The sequence below is a fragment of the Pan paniscus genome, chromosome 12 (genome assembly GCF_029289425.2).
Source record: "Pan paniscus chromosome 12, NHGRI_mPanPan1-v2.0_pri, whole genome shotgun sequence".
In the NCBI taxonomy this organism is placed as follows: domain Eukaryota; kingdom Metazoa; phylum Chordata; class Mammalia; order Primates; family Hominidae; genus Pan; species Pan paniscus.
Genome location: NC_073261.2, coordinates 70,690,314 through 70,712,776, shown reverse-complemented (window position 1 = coordinate 70,712,776; position 22,463 = coordinate 70,690,314). Strand labels below are relative to the sequence as shown.

Genomic DNA, 22,463 nt, shown 5'->3' with positions numbered 1-22,463 from the left:
CCTTACAATGCCTAAGGTATAGGAAACATCTTCAGGTTTTCAACTCAGGACAAATGTTTAATTTGCTTCTCCATCAAAAAAGACACACAATATTTTCTAAACAGAGAAAAAAGCTATGAATTGAATATTGAAAATTTTAAAGTATTTCAAATAACTGATTAAGAATGTGTTATATACATAAAATAATTGTTCTAACAGTAAGACGTTGTAATAATAAGCTGCACAACAGACAGAATTTTATTCCTCCAACTACGAAGTACTTGTTTCTGGGCATCCAAATTTTCATAAACCTTGAAGTGGGCACTGACGCTGTAAATGTAATCCTAAAATAATTTATCTTCCTTCAAAAATCTCTGCCATCGTGACTTTACATACCACACACAAAAAAGAATACCTGGAAATAATTCAAATGTATAACAACAAGTGTATGTCATACATAAGAATACTATACAGAGTTTAAAAAGAAAACTAGATCTACATTGTTAACATGAACGAATATTCAAAATGAATGTGTGAAAAATGCAAGCTGCAGAATACATGTAAGAGTACGATATCCACTGTGTAAAGTTTAAAAACACACAACAGACTACATATTATTTATGGATACATACATATGCAGAAAAGGTATAAACGCATGTACACAAAGAATACACATCAACTTCAGAATAGTGGTTACCTATGTAGGGGATGGAGAATGTAAACAACGGGATGGATACAAACAAGCTTTAACTCTATCCATAATGTTCAATATTACAAAAATATTTGAAACAAATATGGCGTAACGTTAACATTGTTAAATCTGGTGGTGTTACAGTAGACACCGATTATTCTCTGTACTTTTCAATTTTAATATATTTCATAATAAAAATAAAAACATTCACAGAATAAAAAAGATTGAATCACTGCTACCATTTTCAGATTAATCAGGCATGCTAAAATACAATACACATTTTCTTTCCCAAATAAGACAATAAATATTAACAGAAGATGTTACATACTTGGTAATGTACACTTTTATAAAGTATCCATTGATTACTATATTAAAAATACACAACAATTAAAGAGCAGGATTTAATGCTTCTACTTCAAAACCTCTACCTTTACTTGAGTCAAAGGATTTAATTTCACACCACAAACAGGCTTTCCTTGCTTTAAGAGTATCCCTTTGAATTTTGTTCTATGTCATTTCCTTTAAACGTGACTCAGAATAAAAGGTTTCATGCACAAGGTATAGAAGAGACTTGGCTAACTACAGTTAAATAATACTAATAAATACATCTTAGAATAAACCGACAGTGGCTCAATCCAAAAATGATAATTATCACCAGTACAAAAACTTTTTTTCAGTCTGAAACTTTTAACCTGCAAGAGAAATACACATGATCTTTGTTTACCAAACATGTTTTTTTCTTGTCAGGAAAGCTTTCCCACCTTTGTCAGATTAATACTTCCTTGATCACAGATGAAGTCTTTCAAATTAAAGATAAACAACTACTTGCCTGTTGTTTCTGATATGCAGTATTTGGATTTATCTTTGATTCCAAGAGTAGTGATCCTGAAAGATAAAAAATAATACATCATAAGTCTCAAATGATAAAACCCTGAATAAAAATTAGAATACACATTAAAGCCGGGCGCGGTGGCTCACGTCTGTAATCCTAGCACTTTGGGAGGCGGGCAGATCACGAGGTCAAGAGATCCAGACCATTCCAGCCAACATGGTGAAACTGTCTCCACTAAAAATACAAAAATTAGCTGGGCGTGGTGGCGCATGCCTGTAGTCCCAGGTACACGGGAGGGTGGGGCAGGAGAATCGCTTGAGAGAGAGGGAGAGGAGGCAGAGGTTGCAGTAGCCCAGATCGCGCCATTGAACTCCAGCCTGGCAACAGAGCAAGACTCTGTCTCCAAAAAAAAAAAAAAAAAAAAAAAAAAATACACATTTAAACCCCGCCCCCGCAAACTTTTCAAGTCTTTTAACCGAGTTGGACATCTTAATAAAATGTATTCGAATTCACATTTTCTCTCCAAATCTAGGCTTCACATTTAATCTAAAATATTTCACCCTATTCCCATACACCCTTAAAGGAAAAATTAATCTAAAACCAACATTCAAACCAAGGAATGAGGAGACTAGATGACTATTAAAATTTTATTGTAATAAAAATTTTAAGGTCTAAATGACCACTTCAAGCCATTCGTTTTAACAAAAGTTGTTTTATTGCATTCCCAGTTTAACAAATAATGCAAATTACAAAACAAAAACATCATGACAGGGATTAAATACTTAGTATAGAAATTACAGTGCTGCATTTATCCTTTCCTCATTAAGAACAAAAGAACACCTTCTGTAGAGTGATGACTATTTAAAATAAAAGGGAACAAGCAAGAATACAAAATATGTCAAGACTAAACCTAAGATTCTTTTTCTACAGTTGTTCAAATCAAGTCCAGATTATACTATAAAAGGCATTTTAATTACGGCTCTACATTTTGTAATTTAAAATACTTCACATGACTACAATAAACCAAAGAATACAGCAGTTTACAACCTGCTTTGGTGTCCCAACTTGCTTAGATTGTAAGGCATTCACTTTCTCATAGCGCCTTCTACAAAGGCAGCCCGAAGAAATCCAGACTACAGATGTATGTGCTTGTGTGTCCATGTATCGTGGCAACAGTCAGCAATACAGCCAGGAAAACGTGCCTTTCGGTTTTCCCCAGCACCTGTCGACTGTGGCACCTGGGGCCCGTTGGTACAATTTTTTTTTTTTTAACGACACTCGGAAAGAAAAGTTTCCCTAAACCGTTTGTACTAGACGTATAATGGATAAGTAAATAAAGGGGGAGGAAGGTGTCAGCTCCTAGGGCGACATCAGTACCTAGTCTCTCACTACTTGCTCCCTTCTCTCTCACACTCTCCCCTCTTCAAAAGAGGAGGAACTGGAAAGGAAGGAGTCTAATCCTTAAGAGAGATGGGAGAAGGACAGAGAGTCTCGGTCTCTGAGGATAAGTCCAGTCAAAAAGTACAGTACTTTGTTTTTGCCGTACACAGAGCCAGTTCAGAACCAACGCGCTGTCCCGAAGGAGTAGCAACGGTAACGGGCCCAGGGCCCTAAACCCAAGCTGTGCCCCAACCAGAGGCACTATCCCCTATTCTACAGTTCCGATAACCTTACCGTCGGACTCTGCCCGAACCAGCAGCGACATCCCCTTGAGCTCCTCCACGTAAGTGGAGGAGACGTGCCCGGTGCCTCGGTCGTCCCATTGCCGGTCTTCGTTCAGGGTATAGACCTTCACTCGCCGCCGCGTATCCGACATGGTGGCTGCTGTCTCCACCGCTCCAGCCGCCGCCTCCTCGCTTACCTCGTCCGCGCTCCTCACTCTTAGGAGACGGTAAAGGCAGTAGTGGCGGTGGCGGCGGCGGCAGCTTCGGAGAGGCCCGAATTCACCATGGCTCCAAAGGTTCAGCCGCGAGAAGGGGTGACAAGAGCCACTGAGGCCTCTCCGCCCGGAGGCCCCGTTACCTCTCACTTCACCCCCGCATACACCCACTCTCCGTTCCTTTGCCTCCCAGGGCTCGCTCGCTCTCCCACCGCCGCCGCCGCCGCCGCGGTAACTACTACAGATCCGCCATCTTGTAACCCGACTCTCTCTGCCTTTCTCTTCCTCCTCCAGCAGGCTCGCACGGGCTGTCCTCGCAGGGGCTACGGCGGCCGACAAGTCCCATGAGCAGCACCTCCGCTTCTGCACGCGCTTCCCAGGCCGGAATGCTCGGCGCTCTCGCGAGGAGGGGTACCCGACTGGGGCGGGAGTACTCCGGCGAGACTTCCTCCTCTTTCGGCCCGACTTCCTCCTCTTTCGGCCCCGCCTCCTGGCGCGGGGTCGCAATTGGGCGGGAGGTTCTCGCGATCTCCCCGTCCCCGCCTGCGCCGCGAGAGGCCGCTAGGTGGAAGGGGACTCCGGTTCCGCACTTCGTCAGGTTGTTGGCTGGCACCAGTATGTGACGTTCCTAGGAACTTAGCTCTGAGGAAAAAACAAAGCAAACCGGGGAAGTACGTAGCCTTGAACCGGAGTAACCAGGGACAGAAAGGAAGGAAAAGGGTTTCATACCTTCAGGGAACGACGCTCACTTCGTCCGCCTGAGGAGGAAAAATAAGTTTAAACCTTTCTGTGAAAAAGAACGTGGAGCCCTTTCTGCCGAATGGAAACCCGCTAAACCCCGTTATGGAGTCTGCTACAATTAAGCATCTAACCAGGAATTGTCTATGGACACAACTCTCCAGGCAATTCATGCAGAAAGTGTGTTGACGATTTCCTGTTTCTCGCAGAGCGCTTCACCGTTAAGGTTCTTAGTAGCTGGCGATTGTAAAGCACAGTTTCCGCTTCATGAAAATACAGTGCTCTTCTTGTGTTTGTAACCTTGGAAAGTAAGTCTGCAGATAAGTTTAGGGAAGTGGCGGGGAGCTACTTTCCTAACATATCTGTGATTGTTTTGATACTTCTGAGTTTCTCGCGGGCATTTCCTGCGTTCTCTATAGAGCTCTCTTGTACTGAATAAGGAAAGGAGGAATTCTCTCTGCATTGAGGCTATTATCGCACATTGTGCGGTGGATATAGTCACGCATTGGGTCGTAGTAGCCTGTCGTTTATTTCAGTCCAGCTCACTCTTGGTAGAATCCCTTTATTCGTTTTGTTGTTTTTGATAGTCTCTCTCTGCTTCCCAGGCTAGAGTGCAATGGCGCTATCTCGACTCACTGTAGCCTCCGCCTTGAGGGCTCAAGCGATCCTCTCACCTCAGCCTCCCGAGTAGCTGGGACCGTAGACGCCTGCTCCCCATCCCCGCTATATTCGTTCTTTAATACAGTCTCTCAGCTTGTTCAGCTGCCACTTCTGTGCGGCTCATTAGCCTGATAGGTGAAAACTAGGCGAGACGCGCACACTGACCCTGCAGTGCATCTTGGGAGTTGTAGTCATAACTAATCAATGGTCTTGTTAAAACGTGCTTATGTTTTGACCAGATCGCTTAAGTGTGGACACCCTTCAGCAGTACACTACAACGTGGGTCAGTGTACAGAACACATGCTGATAGAAATAATTTCAAAATCTGGATTCATAGTTTTTTTTTTAATCTAGAGACCTCAGAAAATGTACTTGAACAAAATCATCATAATATAATACATAACAATAGAGCCAATTAATTGATGTGATGAAAGTGGACAAAATGTATTTTGACCTCAGAGAAAATAACATTTCTGCCTTGGAAGAGTCAGAGAATGCTTCACACAATTTTTGAGCCTGATGTTAGACACTCTCCAGCCTTCTGTCCAAGCCTCACCCTTTGGTTACTCCCCAGGAAGAATGAACTTGGGAAGAGGATTGTGCAGACCCTGGAGTCAGGCTTGGCGTTTGGGATAGGGAATTCTAGAGTGCCCACAGCATGGTCTGAAAAAGGGAAAGTGGGCTGCAGGTGGCTACAGTCCCATGATTCCATGGATTTCAGACCCCTCCAAAGCACAGGGCTCAGTGCTTGTCCAAGTCTGAGGGCCCCCCATAACCATATTTTCCCCAGCAGATGTTCTTTGCTTCAGGCAGTCATCAAAGTTCCACTTCAAAGAGTTGCTAACCAAATAAGCCCACAATCTTCCTTTTTTGTTGTTTTGAATAAGTAATGCCTTTACACATATGAAATTAAAAAGAGAGGCCGGGCATGGTGGCTCACGCCTGTAATCCCAGCACTTTGGGAGGGCGAGGCGGGCAGATTGCCCGAGGTCAGGAGATCGAGACCAGCCAGGCCAACGTGGTGAAACCCTGTCTCTGCTAAAAATACAAAAATCAGCTGGGCGTGGTGGTGGGGGCCTGTAATCCCAGCTACTTGGGAGGCCGAGGTAGGAGAATCGCTTGAACCTGGGAGGCAGAGGTTGCAGTGAGCCAAGATTGCACCACTGCACTCCAGCCTGGGGGCCAGAGTGACAGACTGTCTCAAAAAAAAAAAAAAAAGGCAAAGATATATAGTGAAAACTAAGTCTTCTTTTAGTCTTTGTCTCCTGCCACTCATAGAATTTTCCTCTTGGAATCACCTCTATTCCATTTTCCTGTGTATGTTGCCAGAGCAGGGCTGGCTTCATGGTGGTGACCTGTACAGATAGGCACTTGGTTTAATGTTTTGCTGTCACTAACTTGAAATTCAGAAAAGTTTCTGGACAAGGGCCCTGCGGTTTTATTTTGCACTGGGCCCACAAAGTATGTATCTAGTCTTATTCCAGAGATATTCTATGCATATACAGGTAACTATATGTAGATATGTATGTAGTGGTCCAGTAGTGGTCCAGGGCCTGTTAGGAACTGGGCGGCACAGCAGAAGGTGAGTGGCAGGGGAGCTAGCATTTCGGCCTGAGCTCTGCCCCCTGTCAGATGAGCAGGGGCATTACATTCTGGTAGGAGTGAGAACCCTATTGTAAACTGCACATGCAAGGGATCTAACCTGTGCACTCCTTATGAGAATCCAACTCCCCCTTTCCATGGAAAAATTGTCTTCCACAAAACCAGTCCCTGGTATCAAAAAGGTTGGGGACCTCTGTAGTAGGCTACACCATCTAGGTTTGTTTAGGTACACTCTATGATGTTCACACGACAAAAAATCACCTGATGATGCATTTTTCAGAAAGCATCCCCATTGTTAAGGGACACATGACTGTAATGGAATACTATTCTTTTCCTTCCTTTTTATTTTTTGTGGAGACAGGGTCTCTACATGTTGGTGCCCAGGCTGGTCTCACACTCCTGAGCTTAAGGGATCTGCCTGCTTTGACCTCCTAAAGTGCTGGGATTACAAGTGTGAGCCACCATATCTGAACCCCTGTCCCCCACTTTTTTTTCTTTCTTTTTTTTCATACACAGTCCAGGCTGGAGTGCAGAGGTGTCATCTCGGCTCACTGCTACCTCCATCTCCCGGATTCTAACGATTCTCCTGCCTCATCCTCCTGAGTAGCTGGGATTATAGGTGCCCGCCACCACGCCCAGCTAATTTTTGTATTTTTAGTAGAGATGGGGTTTCACCATGTTGGTGAGGCTGGTCTCAAACTCTTGACCTCAGGTGATCCACCTGCCTCAGCCTCCCAAAATACTGGGATTACAGGGGTGAGCCACCGCGCCCAGGACAGCCTTTTTTGGGTCAGTGTGTATATAGAGCTAACTCATTCTACTTAATGGCTACATAGTATCCCACTGTGATAGCTGCAAAAGGCAGACAAATCCTAGGCAGACAGGGGCAGGTCCCTGGTGAAACCCTTCAAGCTGAGGACAGTTTAAAGGCTAGCCACAAGACCAGATTGAGAACCTCTCTTCCCATTTGGCGTGCTTTCTTCTGATTGATCCCCACCCTTCACCTATTTTACACATATCCTTTCCTAATTGTTTTTCTACACTGTTGTACCTACCTTTGAGTGGTGCTGTTGTTTTAGCCTTTTTTGCATACTCACAAACCAATCAGCATGCACGCCTTCATTCTGAGCCCATAAAAGCTGTGGACTCAGCCACACTGAGAGAGAGACCACCTGACTTTGAGTGAGGGACCACCCTTGCATCCTCTCTCTCCTGAGAGCTGTTTCATAGTTCAAATAAAACTCTTCTCCACCCTCCTCACCCTTTGATTGTCAGCGTGACCTCATTCTTGGACGCGGAAGAAAAATTCAGGACCCACCAAACGCAGATACAAAGAAGGCTGTACACACTGTGGCCCTTTGCCCTCTGCTGGTGGAGGGCAACCGTCCCACACAAGACGATGGGAAGCAGCAGTGGGGCAGAGCCAGTCCTGAAGCCACGGGCCCGAGTGGGGCAATGGGACTGATAGAGCTGTTAACATGCCACTGTCCATTGGCCTGCAGACGGCAGAACTAAAATAGTGCTTAGCATACTGTAACACCTCCTCTGGGGCTTCAGGGTCATGAGCACCCCTGTTTGGGTGCCACCACATTTCCCTCAATGTGACACACCTGGTCCAGCCACAAGCCCCGCACAGAGCCCACTCCTGCCCTGCACTCGTTCACTCACACACCCCCTCCTGCCAGGGGCTGAGGCCATGGTGGCTGCAGGATTCGTGCCTGAGCACAAGCCAGACACGTCCTGGTGGGCCGAGTAGTTGGGGTGTTGCCGGCCGGAGGTCTCCAGCTGTCAAAGTGGCCAAGAAAAATCCTGCATCAACTGTACAAATGTACCCTAATTTATTTAACTCATTTATTGTATATCTGTGTCATTTCCAATGGTTCGTAATTTCAAACATGATTGTGCAAGTTGTTTTATGTGTGCCAATATCTTTGTAGGTTAATTTCCTAGAGCAAAGTTTTTCAACCTAAGCACCACTGACATCTGGGGCTGGATAATTTGTTGTGAGGGGCTGTCATGTGTGTTATACGATGTATCCTATCCACCCCTATATGTTATGAAAAATATTTCAGTGGCCAGAATCCTTTCAATGACTTAAAAAGCCCTTTTCATCCTGCTTCTGCCTACCTCTCCAGCTGCATCTTAGTACCCGCACACTCTTTTTTCAGACTGATGCCCCTGCTTGCTGTCTTTGCACAGGTATTCTCTTTGTCTGGAGCTTTCTTCCTCACCAATCATCTCCTAATAACTCCCATTTTATCTTTTAAATGTTGCCACTATTATCACTTCCTTGGAGGAGCCTTCTTGGACTGCCTATTTCAAATCCCCTGGGTTTTTTTTTTTTCTTTGACAAAAGCCACATTCGAACAAATCCCCCTTGGAATGTTACAATTACCAAAAAATCCAATTTAAACTAGTTTAAATGACAAGAGAATTTATTGGCTCACATAAATGAGAAGTCTGAAGATAAGGTGAACCTCAGGTTGATTTGATTGAGTGACTTAACAGTATCAGCAGGAACTTGATTTCCTTCTACCACTCAATTTTCTTTCTGATGTCAGATTCATCCTAAGGCTTACTCCTTTTGTATCATAAAATGGTGGCCAGGATCTCCCAAGGTTATGTAGTTCTTTGTCCATATCAAAAGAGAGTTTCTTTCACATATTTCACAGTTTCAATGTGATTAAACTAATTTAGGTCACATCTCCACCCCTAAACCTAGAGTTTTGTGGTCTAGAGAATGTCAAGCACTGATTGGCCAGGGCAAATCAGGGCCTATCCTTGGAACTGGAAGTTACGTTAATCCCACCTAAATCCCATGAATGTTACTCTATGAGGTATCGGTAAAATCGATGCTAGGAATACAATCAGAGAATCCATTATATCCTATTACACGAGTATAGCACCATGCACCCCTCCATTGTAGCACCTGTCATACTTGTAGCTTTATATTTATTTGTATGATTTCTGATTAATAACTGTCTTCTCATCTAGATGAAAAACCTCTATTAGTCCAGGGAACTGCATTTTTTCTCACCATTGTATCTCTAGTCTAGCACAGGGTGTCAAACATAGCAGGTTCTCAATAACTATTGAAAGAATGAAACTTCCCTTAGAAGTTTACTACTCAATTTGACATTCCCTTTAGCAGGCAATTTAATAGCTACCATATCAGACTTATATTACATATTTGAAAGTCCCAGACTGAGATCTCTAATTTCTATCTCCAGGCAGTCAGTTCTTGACACACCACTGAGTAAGATTCATGGAATAAATCTGACCATATTATATTCCCTTGACATCTTTCAAGTTCCTGATTTCTTTTAGGATAAAGTTATTTATGATGCCATTCAAAGCTCTTCATGGTTTGGCCCCATCTGGCTTTCTATTCTCAAGAGCAAAACTATAGACTTCTGGTCTTCTTCAGGGTGATCTTTCTCTTTCAATCATAGTCCCTCCCCAACCACTCACCAAATATCAGTTTTTAGAAGTCTTGTCTCTTGCAGGGAGTAGAGAGGGGGCAGTAATAGTTTATTCAGGGATTCCCCCATATCTTTCCTGGGTAAAGGTATTCTAGAAGGAGGCAGAGGAAGGAGGCTAGAGGTCCCACTGTTTGGCATTCAGGCTTTCACTTAATGCTCACTTTAGCCCTGCTTCACAATCCCCTACTACCTACTGTGACTAATATTCTCAAGAGTCTCTCCCATTCTAGAAAATAAATCAGGCTCCTGGGATGTGGTGGTGGTGTTATAGGGGCATGTGTGGGTATGAGTGTGTGTGTATGTGTGTGTGTGTGTGTGCGGTGGCAGTCCTTTGGTTATATGGGATTGGGGAATAGACCCAGGGATGTAGGTGTTCTTTATGTAGGCTTTCACCCTTCCCTAAAATTTTCTGCCCTGATCCTTTCTAATTATTTTGTGGAAAGAATTAGCTCTTTTAATTTATTTATTTTATTTTATTTTATTTCATTTTATTTTATTTTTTTGAGATGGAATCTTGCTCTGTTGCCCAGGCTGGAGTGCAGTGGTGTGATCTTGGCTCACTGCAACCTCTGCCTCCCAGGTTCAAGCGATTCTCCTGTCTCAGCCTACTGACTAGCTGGGACTACAGGCATGTACCACCATGCCAGGTTAATTTTTTGTATTTTTAGTAGAGACGGGCTTTCACCGTGTTAGCCAGGATGGTCTCCATCTCCTGACCTCGTGATCCGCCTGCCTTAGCCTCCCAAAGTGCTGGGATTACAGACGTGAGCGACTGTGCCCGGCATCTTTTTATATTTTTAAAAGGTCACATGTATGTCCTTTTCTATGAACTGTTTATATTCTTTGCCAAAGTACTGGGATTACAGACATGAGCCACTGCACCTGGCCTTACCTCTTCTTTTTTTCTTTAACCACCTGTGGAGGCTTTTAGAATGTGCCTTTTGCTGTCAAGTCTACTACTGCTCTTCCATCGGCTTATCATACAACCATTTGTTGAAATTTCTTTTGTATTTTGTTTGCCTTTTGGGCTCTACACTTTTTAAAAATTTATTTAGCTGTCAAAGAGATGACATACTGTGTATGGTTAATTTTCCATGTATTCTGGAGTTCTAATATATTTTCATGGTTTTTAAATGTTTAGTTCTTTAATCAAGTTGGAATTTTTAAAATATATATGAAGTAGGATGCTAATTTAAAACTTTTCCTCCAAATGGATATCCAGTTGTCTCAACATCATGTATAGAAAAAACAAATTGAAAATGCTATCTTATCATATTATTTACTAAATTTACATGCATATACATATACATACATACATATATCTGAGTTTGAGTCTGAATTCACTACTGTTTCAATTGCTGTAGTTGGTCAATTCTAGTATGACAGAGTTTTAATTGCTACAGTTTTGGAATGATTATGGGGTTATTTTTGAGACAGGGTCTGGCTATCTTGCCCAGACTGGTCTCAAACTTACCGGCTCAAGCAATCCTCCCATCTCAGCCTCCTAAAGTGTTGGGATTATAGGTATGAACCACTGCACCTGGCCCTGGATTGCGTTTTGACTGTGGCCATAGAAGTTTCCACTCAGATCTTCAAGAGAACCTACTCTGGGGACTACAAGTGACTGACAGCCAGCTGCCACCCCTTTGGAACTACCATGCATTCATGTCAATGCCACATATCTCTGGAGTCGCCCCCAGCTAGTGGCTGAGCACAGTAGGAGTACTAAACTTGTTCTTTCTTGCCCAGTGCAGAACTCCTCTAACGGGCAACTTTGGCTTGGGGAACTTCTCATCAGCCTGGATGAGACTATCTTAGAACTACAGTGTAGTCGAGGCTCTTTCTACCCAATATTTCCTTCTCTTCTTTTTACAGAAGTCAGACCTGCACCACAGTCTGAAGTCTCTCTGCCAATTCCTGAGCCTTCCCACTTTATCCTTCACAAACATTTCCCCCAATAAATATCTTGCATGTCTAATCCCTTCTTGACATCTGCTTCTCTGAGGACCAGAACAGACAGGTGGTTTACCAAGTGGTGCAAGAAAACAGATAGTAAGATGGGTTTTGGGCAATGGCTTACTTGGTCCCTGGCACAAAGCAGCCATCTGAGTCCTGATTTAGCCAGCAGTGACCTAGGAAAACATCCCAGAGAAGGGAAATCCTCTTGCTCGTGCAATTCAGGCATTTAAAAGATATGGGGAATACGATGCCTACAAAGAAAGCAGAGCTGGCCAACTGTTACTAAGACAAGTAATGCCTTGCAGATGGATAATGAGAAACCGAGAGCACTTAAACAGTTAAAGGCTAAGTGTGGGAGCCGGGGGCTTCTCTGGAGCTTAACAAAGAAACTTTTATTTCCTGCAGTGGAAGAGCAGAAATGGGATTGGATGGTCACAGAGCTCTAAAGATATTTGAATGCTCAGCCTAGGGAGATCCAGTATGTAGTCAGGGCCCTGGTTGGGGAAACCAGCCTGAAGCTTTGAAACATGGGACGGGTGCCCCTGAGGATTTTGGCTCTGTAGATACCTCTGGACACTCGAGAGCTTACAGAACTGGCTCATACTTCCTAGTAAGAGCAAGCACTTCCCTCATTACAGAAAGACCTCTTCCATAATTGTTCTTAGTTTTTCTCCTGGCTGCCAAGCCATGGTAACTGGAGTTAACATCTCAGCATAATCTGCCTAGGAACTGCTGGCCCTGATAAGAAAGGAAAGATTACACACCGAAGGAATTGAAATAAGTTACCATGACTATCAGCAGCCAGAGAAGTATACTTAGGATTGGATTTTAAGGGTGTTCAATTAAGGGGGCTGGAATTTAAGACAACATAAGCAAGACTTCATGGACTTGGGGTACTTTTTTGGGACAGATTTAACCTCAGCAAGTAGTCCCGAGGTTAGCTTTTCAAAGCCTGGAAAAGGTGATGGCTTTGAAAAAGTGGAAATGAATTCACACCATGGCAGCTTTTAACTTGAGGAGAAGATAGCTATTTATTTTGGCATATTTATGTGGTTACTGCTCACTTACTAGTCCCAATTGTTTTGTAACCACTTTTTATTTATTTTTTGAGATAGTCTCATTCTGTTGTCTAGACTGGAGTGCAGTGGTGCAATCTTGGCTCATTGCAACCTCTACCTCTTGGGCTTAAGCCATCCTCCCACCTCAGCCTCCTAATTTTTGCATTTTTTGCAGAGATGGGGTTTCCCCATGTCACCCAGGCTGGTCTTGAACTCCTGGACTCAAGTCATCTGCCCATTTTGGCCTCCCAAAGTGCTGGGATTACAGGCGTGAGCCACCACATCGGGACTGTTTTTTTTGTTTTTTGAGATGGAGTCTTGCTCTTGTTGCCAAGGCTGGAGTACAATAGCACCATCTCAGCTTACTCCAACCTCCACCTCCCGGGTTCAAGCAATTCTCCTGCCTCAGCCTCCCGAGTAGCTGGGATTACAGGCACCTGCCACTACACTTGGCTAATTTTTATATTTTTAGCAGAGACGGGTTTTCGCCATGTTGGCCAGGCTGGTCTCAAACTCCTGACTTTGTGATCCGCCCACCTCGGCCACCCAAAGTGCTGAGATTACAGGTGTTAGCCACCATGCCCGGCCACCTGGCCTGTTTTATACCAATTTAAAGTGTTTTTTTAGGCTTCACATGGTGGTTCATGCCTGTAATCCCAGCACTCTGGAAGGCCAAGGTGGGAGGATCGCTTGAGCCCAGGAGTTTGAGATCAGCACCTGGGCAACAGAGCGAGACCTCACCTCTACTAAAAATTAAAAAAATTAACCAGGCATGGTAGTCCATACCTGTAGTACCAGCTACTTGGGAGGCTGAGCCTAGGAGTTCAAGGTTGCAGTAAGCTATGATTATATCACTGCACTCCAGCCTGAGTGACAGTAAGACCCTGTCTAAAAAATAAATAGTGGTTTTTAGATGATCATCTGCAAATATTTTTGTTCTTTCCCAGTATCCCTTTTTAATCTCATCACATTGATTAGGACATCCAGAACACTGGTGATTCTTGTTTTGTTCCTGACTTTAATGGCCATGTTTCCAGTGTTGTATACATGTTCCTAATTTTTGATACATACCACTTGTGACATTAAGGACATTTCCTGATATTCTAAACTCTCTAGGAAATGGATATTGAATTATTTTTTTTAAAAAAGTCTCTTTTTAGCCTGGGCAACATAGTGAGACCCTGTCTCTAAAAGAACAACAACAGCAAAAAATTTGCTGGCATGCTGGTGCATGCTTGCAGTCCCAGCACCTCAGGAGGCTGAGGCAGGAGGATCACTTCAGCCCAGGAGTTTGAGGCTACAGTGAACTATGATCCTGCCACTGCACTCCAGCCTGGGCAACAGAGCAAGACCCTGTCTCTAAAAAAAAAAAAAAGAAAAAAAAAAGAAAAACAGGACCATTTTTTGCATCTGGTGACCATATGGTTTTCTCTTAATATTATGACAATTTATAACTGTCCTCATAAATGATAATGATCTATAAATTTTTATGTTTGCTTTTTTTTTAATCATCTCTTCTAGGTTATGAGTCCTAGGCAATTGCATTAAATTTTATAACCATAGTATTAAAAAAACTGTTTATAGTCAACAACTCAATTTTGGTTTTCATGAAACACTGGGTATTTTTCAATGCTTCCCATCCCATGCAGGATAAAGTCAGAGTACTAAATCTCATATTCTAAACTCCCACACAATCTGACGTCTATTTACTGGCTTCTTCATCCATTAATAAAACTGTTCCTTCTCCACAAAGTGCCTTTCCCTTTATAATCGTCCTTTAAAGCCCAGCTCAAATACTAACTCTCTATATTGAAATCCAGTTCAAATTCCACTTCTTAGAAACCTTCATTTTTCCTTCTAGTTTACCTCTTCTCTTTTTATAGCATGACTTTTTAAAAACTTTCATTATAGTGCTCACCAACCTGCCTTTCATTAATTAGTAACTCTGTATTAGACTATATTTAAGTCCCTGAAGGAAACAAACTATTCCATAGCAGAGTACTGTGCTCCTAATAGGTAGTTTTAAAGTTTTTATTACATTAAAATTAATTTGTAAATTTCAGTTATATTGAAGCCTCTTGCAATGATCTGAGATATGCTTGAGATGGCAAAACTGAGGTTGCTTTCAATATTACCTCTACAAAAGTCACTTATTACCAAATTGCCTTTTAGACCATTTTACCTGTCTGTTGGTTGATGACTTCATACTCATATTTAATGAGTCAGACATCTCTCTCTTTTTTGAGACACGGTCTGGCTCTGTTGCCCAGGCTGGAGTGCAGTGGGACAATCATAGCTCACTGCAGCCTTGAATTACCGGGCCCAAGTGATCCTCCTACCTGAGCCCTCAGCCTCCCAAGTAGCTGAGATTACAGGTGCGCACCACCATGCCAGGCTAATTTTTTTATTTTCTGTAGAACAAGGTGTGACCATTTGGCCCAAGCTGGTACTGAACTCCTGGGCTCATGTGATCCACCCACCTTGGCCTCTCAAAGTGCTGGGATTACAAGCCACCACACCCAGGCCATCTTTAAACTATTTAAAACTATTTAAACTCTTTAAAACTATTTTGTCCATTGGCCAGGTATGGTGGCTGACGCCTGTAATCCCAGCACTTTGGAGGCTGAGGCGGGCAGATCACAAGGTCAACAGATTGAGACCATCCTGGCCAACATGGTGAAACCCCGTCTCTACTAAAAATACAAAAATTAGCTGGGCATGGTGGCGTACAGCTGTAATCCCAGCTACTCGGGAGGCTGAGGCAGGAGAATCGCTTGAACCTGGGAGGCGGAGGTTGCAGTGAGCCGAGATCACACCACTGCACTCCAGCCTGGCAACAGAGCGAGACTCCATCTCAAAAACAAAAACAACCCTATTTTGTCCCTTTTAGTTTCTATTTATGTAACAGATCCTATTGTCCTCACAATCCTCAGCCTGAAATCCTTAGTCATAACTGCCGCTCTCTTCCCTCCACTTTCCACTGACTCCCCATTTTATCTGGGTTAAGTCCATCCATTATCCCTTATATTTGCTCTGCAACATCTTGGTATGTGCCCAGCCCACTTTTTCTGAATACACTCTCTTCTCAGAAGTGAGCTCTTGGTAATTTTCTGACCAGTTGCTTATACCAGGTTTAGGGTTACCAGATTTAGCAAATAAAAATATAGACAATTGTCTGACCAGTTGCTTATATCTGGCTGATGGTTACCAGACTTAGCAAATAAAAATATAAGACATTCAGTTAAATTATTTGAACTTCAGATAAACAAGGAATAATCTTTTAGTGTTACATGGGACCTACACTGAACATCTGTTTATCTGGAATTCCAATTTAATTTGGCATCATTATTTTATCTGGCAATCTCAGTCAGGTTTAACACCTTTCCCAAGCTGAGCTTGTCATTTCCTCCAAAAGAACACAAACCTATAAAGGACAGGTAACGTCCTGTGAGACAGCCATCCTTTGCCCTATGCTGAGAAAACAGGTTTGCAGAGAATAAAAACGAACAAATAAATAAACATTTAAAAAAGCAGTTGTGTGGAAAGAAGCACAAAAGAGAGGCCATGAGACTCCATAATTAAGCAGAGATGAACTGCCCTAGTTCTTAATGGCTTGTTAGTCCTCATTCCAGTCTTCCACAGGGTGTGACTTGGCTTCCATAAAATAAACTCACGGTCCCATGATCATTTTCCCTCTTTGCTTTAGCAAGAATCTTTAACTAAAACAACTCTCTTTTCATTTCCACTGTCTACCACTCTAGTCTCAACTCTCATGAGTCTGGAATTTTGCAAAAGCCTGATAAACTTGTCACATGATTCCAGTGTCTACCCATTCCTTGTAAGTAACCAAGATATTCTTGCCTGATTAAATGCTTTGAAAATATCATCTTAGGCCAGGCGCAGTGGCTCACACCTGTAAGCCCAACACTTTGGGAGGCTGAGGTGGGCGGATCACTTGATGTCATGAGTTCGAGACCAGCCTGGCCAATATGGTGTAACCCCGTCTCTACTAAAAATACAAAAATTAGCTGGGTGTAGTGGCGGGCGCCTGTAGTCCCAGCTACTCGGGAGGCTGAGGCAGGAGAATAGCTTGAACCCGGGAGGTGGAGGTTGCAGGGAGGTGGAGGTTGCAGTGAGCTGAGATCACGCCACTGTGCTATAGCCTGGGTGACACAGTGAGACTCCGTCTCAAAAAAAGAAAAAAAAAAAAAAAAAGAAAATATCATATTGTACTGGCCATCCCTTGTTTCATATTCGTTAATAAACTTTGCTACTTTGCTTTCTAATTTCGGTGAAGAACAAGCACAAGATTAAGGAGTAAGACTATGTGAAACTGGGTTATAAATTGAAAGGCTGTTGGCTGTTGTATCTTGTAAACAATTCAACGCAATGCCAAGTGAAAATGAAGTTGTTAGTCCCTCTATCTAGAATTCTTTCCCAAATAGCTGCATATCTTTTTCCTCTGCTTCATTTAAGTCTGTGCTGAAATGTTATCTACTCAGAGAAGACATTCTGGATCATTTCATATTAAATACTAACTTTTATCACTCTATCTATCTCTTTATCTAGTTGTTTTTCTTTAAGGTACCTACCACTACCTGACATGTTGTACAGTTAAGTTCTTACTTAATGTCTTCGATAGGTACTTGCAAACTGTAACTCTAAGATAAACTACATAAAATGAAACCAAATTTACCACAGGCTAATTGATATAAACAAGAGTTAAGATCCTATGGCACATTTCTGGTAAAAAAAAAATCACCAAACTTGCAAATAAAGACCAAAACATTTCTAATGTTAAACACTGAAGTAAATGTGAGCTAGACAACATTCAAGAAAGATGAATAAAACAAGATGATTTATCAAATTACAACAGTTCAGGGTTTTGGGTGGTTGGAGCCCATCCTGGCAGTTCAGGGTGCCAGGTGGGAAGTGATACTAGACAGGACAGCCATCACATTGCAGGGTGCACTCACACACACATCCACACTCATTCAGACTGGGCAACAAGAGGAAAACTCTGCCTCAAAACAAACAAACAAACAAAATAAAATAAATTATCCAGTCTCAGGTATTTTTTCTTTCTTTTTTGAGATGGAGTCTCCCTGTGTCACCCAGGCTGGAGTGCAGTGGCATGATCTCGGCTCACTGCAACCTCTGCCTCCCAGGTTCAAGCGATTCTCCTGCCTCCTCAGCCTCCTGAGTAGCTGGGATTACAGGCGTGCACCACTATGCCCGGCTAATGTTTGTATTTTTTTTTTAGTAGAGACGGGGTTTCACCATGTTGGCCAGGCTGGTCTCGAACTCCTGACCTCAGGTGATCCACCTGCCTCAGCCTCCCAAAGTGTTGGGATTACAAGCTTGAGCCACCGCACCCAACCTCAGGTATTTCTTTATAGCAATGCAAGAATGGACTAATATACTCCTGCAGACATGGAAAAAAGTGCAGACTCCACACAGACAGTAAGCCTGGCCAGGAATCAATGTTTTGTTTCCTTCTCAACAACATTTTAATGCAAATGATGTTGAAAAAAAAGTTATTCAAGGACCTGCTGTATCGTAATTTGCTATCAATTTCCAAACTCTAGAATATGAGCATTGGAACTTTAGCTGTTTTGTCTGTTTTTGTTATTTTGAGATGGAGTCTTGCTCTGTTGCCCAGGCTGGAGTACAGTGGCACGATCTCGGCTCACTGTAACCTCTGCCTCCCGGGTTCAAGTGATTCTCCTGCCTCAGCCTCCCGAGTAGCTAGAACTACAGGCATGTGCCACCACGCTTGGCTAATTTTTGTATTTCTAGTAGAGGCGGGGTTTCTCCATGTTGGCCAGGCTGTTCTCAAACTCCTGACCTCAGGTGATCCACCCGCCTCAGCCTCCCTAAGTGCTGGGATTACAAGTGTGAGCCACCGTGCCCGGCCTAACTTAGGTCTTTTATTTACTGACACATCCCCTGCATACCTTATAATGCCTGGCACATGTTAAATGATGAATAAAAGAATGCTATGCTTGGCTGAACTGAACTAAGAAAGATATTCACGTTTTCATTTTAGATCCAAGAATGTAAGATATTCTGTAATAGAAGAAAAAATGATTATATAAAAACTGTACTGTGATAGAACAGTAACTTATGGAGTATGTGTGTTTGTGTATCAAAACAAAAGTCATGGGAAAAAAAGTCTTATAAGTACTTGTATTGAGCTAACCACCAAAGATGGCATTCAATTTGATCTGAGTCACTATAAATTAGTGTTTCCAGCATATAATATAGCCGTCATAGAAAAACTTCATTGGGGCCAGGCGCAGCGGCTCATGCTTGTAATCCCAGCACTTTGGGAGGCCGAGGTGGGCAGATCACAAGGTCAGGAGATGAGACCATCCTAGCTAACATGGTGAATCCCCGTCTCTACTAAAAAATACAAAAAAAAAATTAGCCGGGCATATTGGCAGGTGCCTGTAGTCCCAGCTACTCGGGAGGCTGAGTCAGGAGAATGGTGTGAACCCGGGAGGCGGAGCTTGCAGTGAGCTGAGAATGCACCACTGCACCCCAGCCTGGGCGACAGAGCAAGATGCCATCTCAAAAAAATAAGAAAAAAAAATAATAAAAATACAAAAATTAGCCAGGTGTAGGGCACCTGTAATCCCAGCTACTAGGGAGGCTGAGGAAGGAGAGTTGCTTGAACCTGGGAAGTGGAGGTTGCAGTGAGCAAGCATTGCGCCGCTGCACTCCAGCCTGGCAACAGAGTGAGATTCTGTCTCAAAAAAAAAAAAAAAAAGAAAAGAAAAGAAAGAAAGAAGGAAAGAAAAAGAAAAACTTCATTGGAAAGTAGGGAAAACTACCAACATTTAAATGAAGACAAAAATAAGAAAAGTTCAGACATAAAGTGTAGGCTCTTGGTTTAAGCAGAAATGGTGTTCTTTTGGTGGTTTGCAGTTAGTAAGCTATATTTGTACTTTGTGTCAGTTCAGGTTTCTGGAGTTTGTTTAAGAACTGGCTTCATTTTCCATATTATTAGGAGTTGGGAGTTCCTTTGAAAAAGAAAACAGAAAATTTAAGAAAAACACAAATTGCAATTTTGAAATTCTACCATTAAGGATGATATCTTAAAATAAGAATTATGTCTTAAACAGAAAGCAGAAGTGAGAATAAAAACTTTTGTTACTGTTATTAAATAATAGTCGATATCAAGTGTAGAAAGCAAATAAATTTAATCTTTCATTTTCAATTAATCTTTAATATTTCAGAAGTATATCAACATTGCCTAACATGCTATTTTACACACAATAGATATATAATCAATGTTTATTGACTTAAAAATCTTTGGTTTAGCCAGATAAATTTGTAATATTTTATGAACTAGTTAACCCTGAGTCATGAATTTACCTTTTTTTTTTTTTTTCTGGAGACGGAGTCTTGCTCTGTCGCCCAGGCTGGAGTGCAATGGCGCAATCTCGGCTCACTGCAACCTCCATTTCCCAGGCTCAAGTGATTCTCCTGCCTTAGCCTCCCGAGTAGCTAGGATTACAGGCGCCTGCCACCATGCCCAGCTAATTTTTGTATTTTTAGTAGAGATGGGGTTTTACCGTGTTGGCCAGGCGGGTCTTGAATTCCTGACCTCATGTAATCCACCCGCCTCGGCCTCCCAAAGTGCTGGAATTACAGGCATGAGCTTCTGTGCCCACCATTTTTTTTCTGAGATGGAGTTTTACTCTTTTTGCCCAGGCTGGAGTGCAGTGGTGCGATCTCAGCTCACTGCCACCTCTGCCTCCCAGGTTCAAGAGATTCTCCTGCCTCAGCCTCCTGAGTAGCTGGGATTACAGGCGCCCGCCACCACGCCCAGCTAATTTTTGTATTTTTAGTAGAGATGGGGTTTCACCATGTTGGCCAGGCTGGTCTCCAACTCCTGACCTCAGGTGATCTACTCGCCTTGACCTCCCAAAGTGTTGGGATTACAGGTGAGAGCCACCATGCCTGGCCAGATATACCTACATTTTTATAAGATTTAAAATTTTTTTTAGAGATAAGAGTCCTGCTATGTTGCCCAGTCTGGAGTACAGTAGCTATTCACAGGTATGATTGTTGCACACTACAGTGTCGTACTTCTGGGCTCTAGTGACCTTCCCACCTCAGCCTTCCAAGTAGCTGGGACTACAGGCACGTACCACTGAGTCCAGTGTATTTTTATAAGATTTTAAAAAAGATTACACATTCTAAATTATGACGTCCACATACCATTTACTTTTCTGTGGAATTATAAGGTGATATTTTAAATGATGGGAATGAACAACTTGACATGTGTATCAGTAACCTCTAAACATCTATTTCAAACATCTATTAACCGAAAGTCATGATCCTTCAGCTCTTATACTAAGAACTTCCATACATTAGAGCAATATACATATTCAAATTGACCTAGTTCAATTTGACAAGTAAATAATTTTTTTTTTTTTTGAGACGGAGTTTTGCTCTTGTTGCCTGAGCTGGAGTGCAATGGCGCAATCTCGGCTCACTACAACCTCCACCTCCTGGGTTGAAGTGATTCTTCTCCCTCAGCCTCCTGAGTAGCTAGGATTACAGGCATGCGCCACCACGCCCGGCTAATTTTTGCACTTTTAGTAGAGACGGGGTTTCACCGTGTTAGCCAGGATGGTCTCGATCTCCTGATCTCATGATCCGCCTGCCTTAGCCTCCCAAAGTGCTGGGATTACAGGCATGAGCCACCACGCTCAGCCAATAATCTTTCTGTTTAGGTAAATTTGAAAAATATACATCATTACTACCACATTCATCCTAGTTAGAATCTCATTTATATTTATTCCACTCTGTTTATGATTTGGTAACTAATTTGAAAGGCATTATATTATCAAAAGTGTATCAGATTAGCTCCCTCAACTCACTATATCTGTTAACAGTTCTGAAGAAATAGGCACTGGCTTTGAATATGGCCTGTTCCAGTTTGTGAACCGTTGTAGGCAAGTAAAGTTGTTGGGCACAGAGGTGACCTGTAGGATGACTGAAGGTAAACTGTCACTGCTGTATACAAAGAAGAAAAATAAGATGTAGGAAGAGATCTGTTATAATAACATATGACATATTCTATCTAAGCTTTTCATATATTTCAGAATTGTAAAAAGTATGTAATTTTTTCTAAGATGTATAAATGACTTACTTTTAATAATAAATATTTCTTGATTTATAATGTAAATACAATTAAACGAATATGGGTTACTCGAATTAAAAAAATGGCACATGTAAATGAGCATTTTGGTACAAATAATTAAAATGTATTTATATTATATATAAATCTACACAATGGAAGATACTACTAAAATGTTGCTCTACAGCACATCACCCTAGACAAAATAGAATTCTAGAATTCTCTTTAAAAAAAAAAAATCACTGAGAATTAGATGATGACTGTGAAATAGGTTCTCCCATTACAATACTACTTCTGTCATTCAAAGTTCTGACCACGGTTGTAGCTGGCGACTGAAGCACTTTTCGAGAAAGCCTCATTCTTCCATCGGCTGGGTCACGTCCAAAGTATTTCACCTGTGTTAAAGAAACAGATCTTCCTTTAAAGTTA

The 22,463-nt window shown here is 42.3% G+C and overlaps 2 protein-coding genes across 19 annotated transcripts in view; both read right to left on the bottom strand.

The window, feature by feature from the left end:
• The window catches only part of PPP4R3B (protein phosphatase 4 regulatory subunit 3B), a 119,750-nt gene extending 104,277 nt beyond the window's left edge, over window positions 1–15,473 (bottom strand). For 5 of the 17 annotated variants that reach the window (XM_063594936.1, XM_063594938.1, XM_034953183.3 and 2 more), the window contains exons 1-3: window positions 4,111–15,473; window positions 3,177–4,023; window positions 1,500–1,555 (exon numbers count right to left, since the gene is read on the bottom strand). In XM_063594936.1, coding sequence (XP_063451006.1) covers window positions 1,500–1,555; window positions 3,177–3,318 — 198 coding nt within the window. In that variant the 5' untranslated portion in view covers window positions 3,319–4,023; window positions 4,111–15,473. Of the gene's footprint in view, window positions 1–1,499; window positions 1,556–3,176; window positions 4,024–4,110 lie in introns of those variants that run through there. The other 12 variants (XM_055107916.2, XM_034953181.3, XM_063594941.1 and 9 more) reach the window with 7 other exon arrangements.
• A 6,666-nt stretch (window positions 15,474–22,139) lies between these two features.
• Window positions 22,140–22,463, bottom strand: part of PNPT1 (polyribonucleotide nucleotidyltransferase 1) — a 56,655-nt gene continuing 56,331 nt past the window's right edge. For both annotated transcript variants that reach the window (XM_034953185.3, XM_034953186.3), the window contains exon 28: window positions 22,140–22,429. In XM_034953185.3, the coding sequence (XP_034809076.1) occupies window positions 22,274–22,429 (156 nt within the window). In that variant the 3' untranslated portion in view covers window positions 22,140–22,273. The remainder of the gene's footprint in view (window positions 22,430–22,463) is intronic.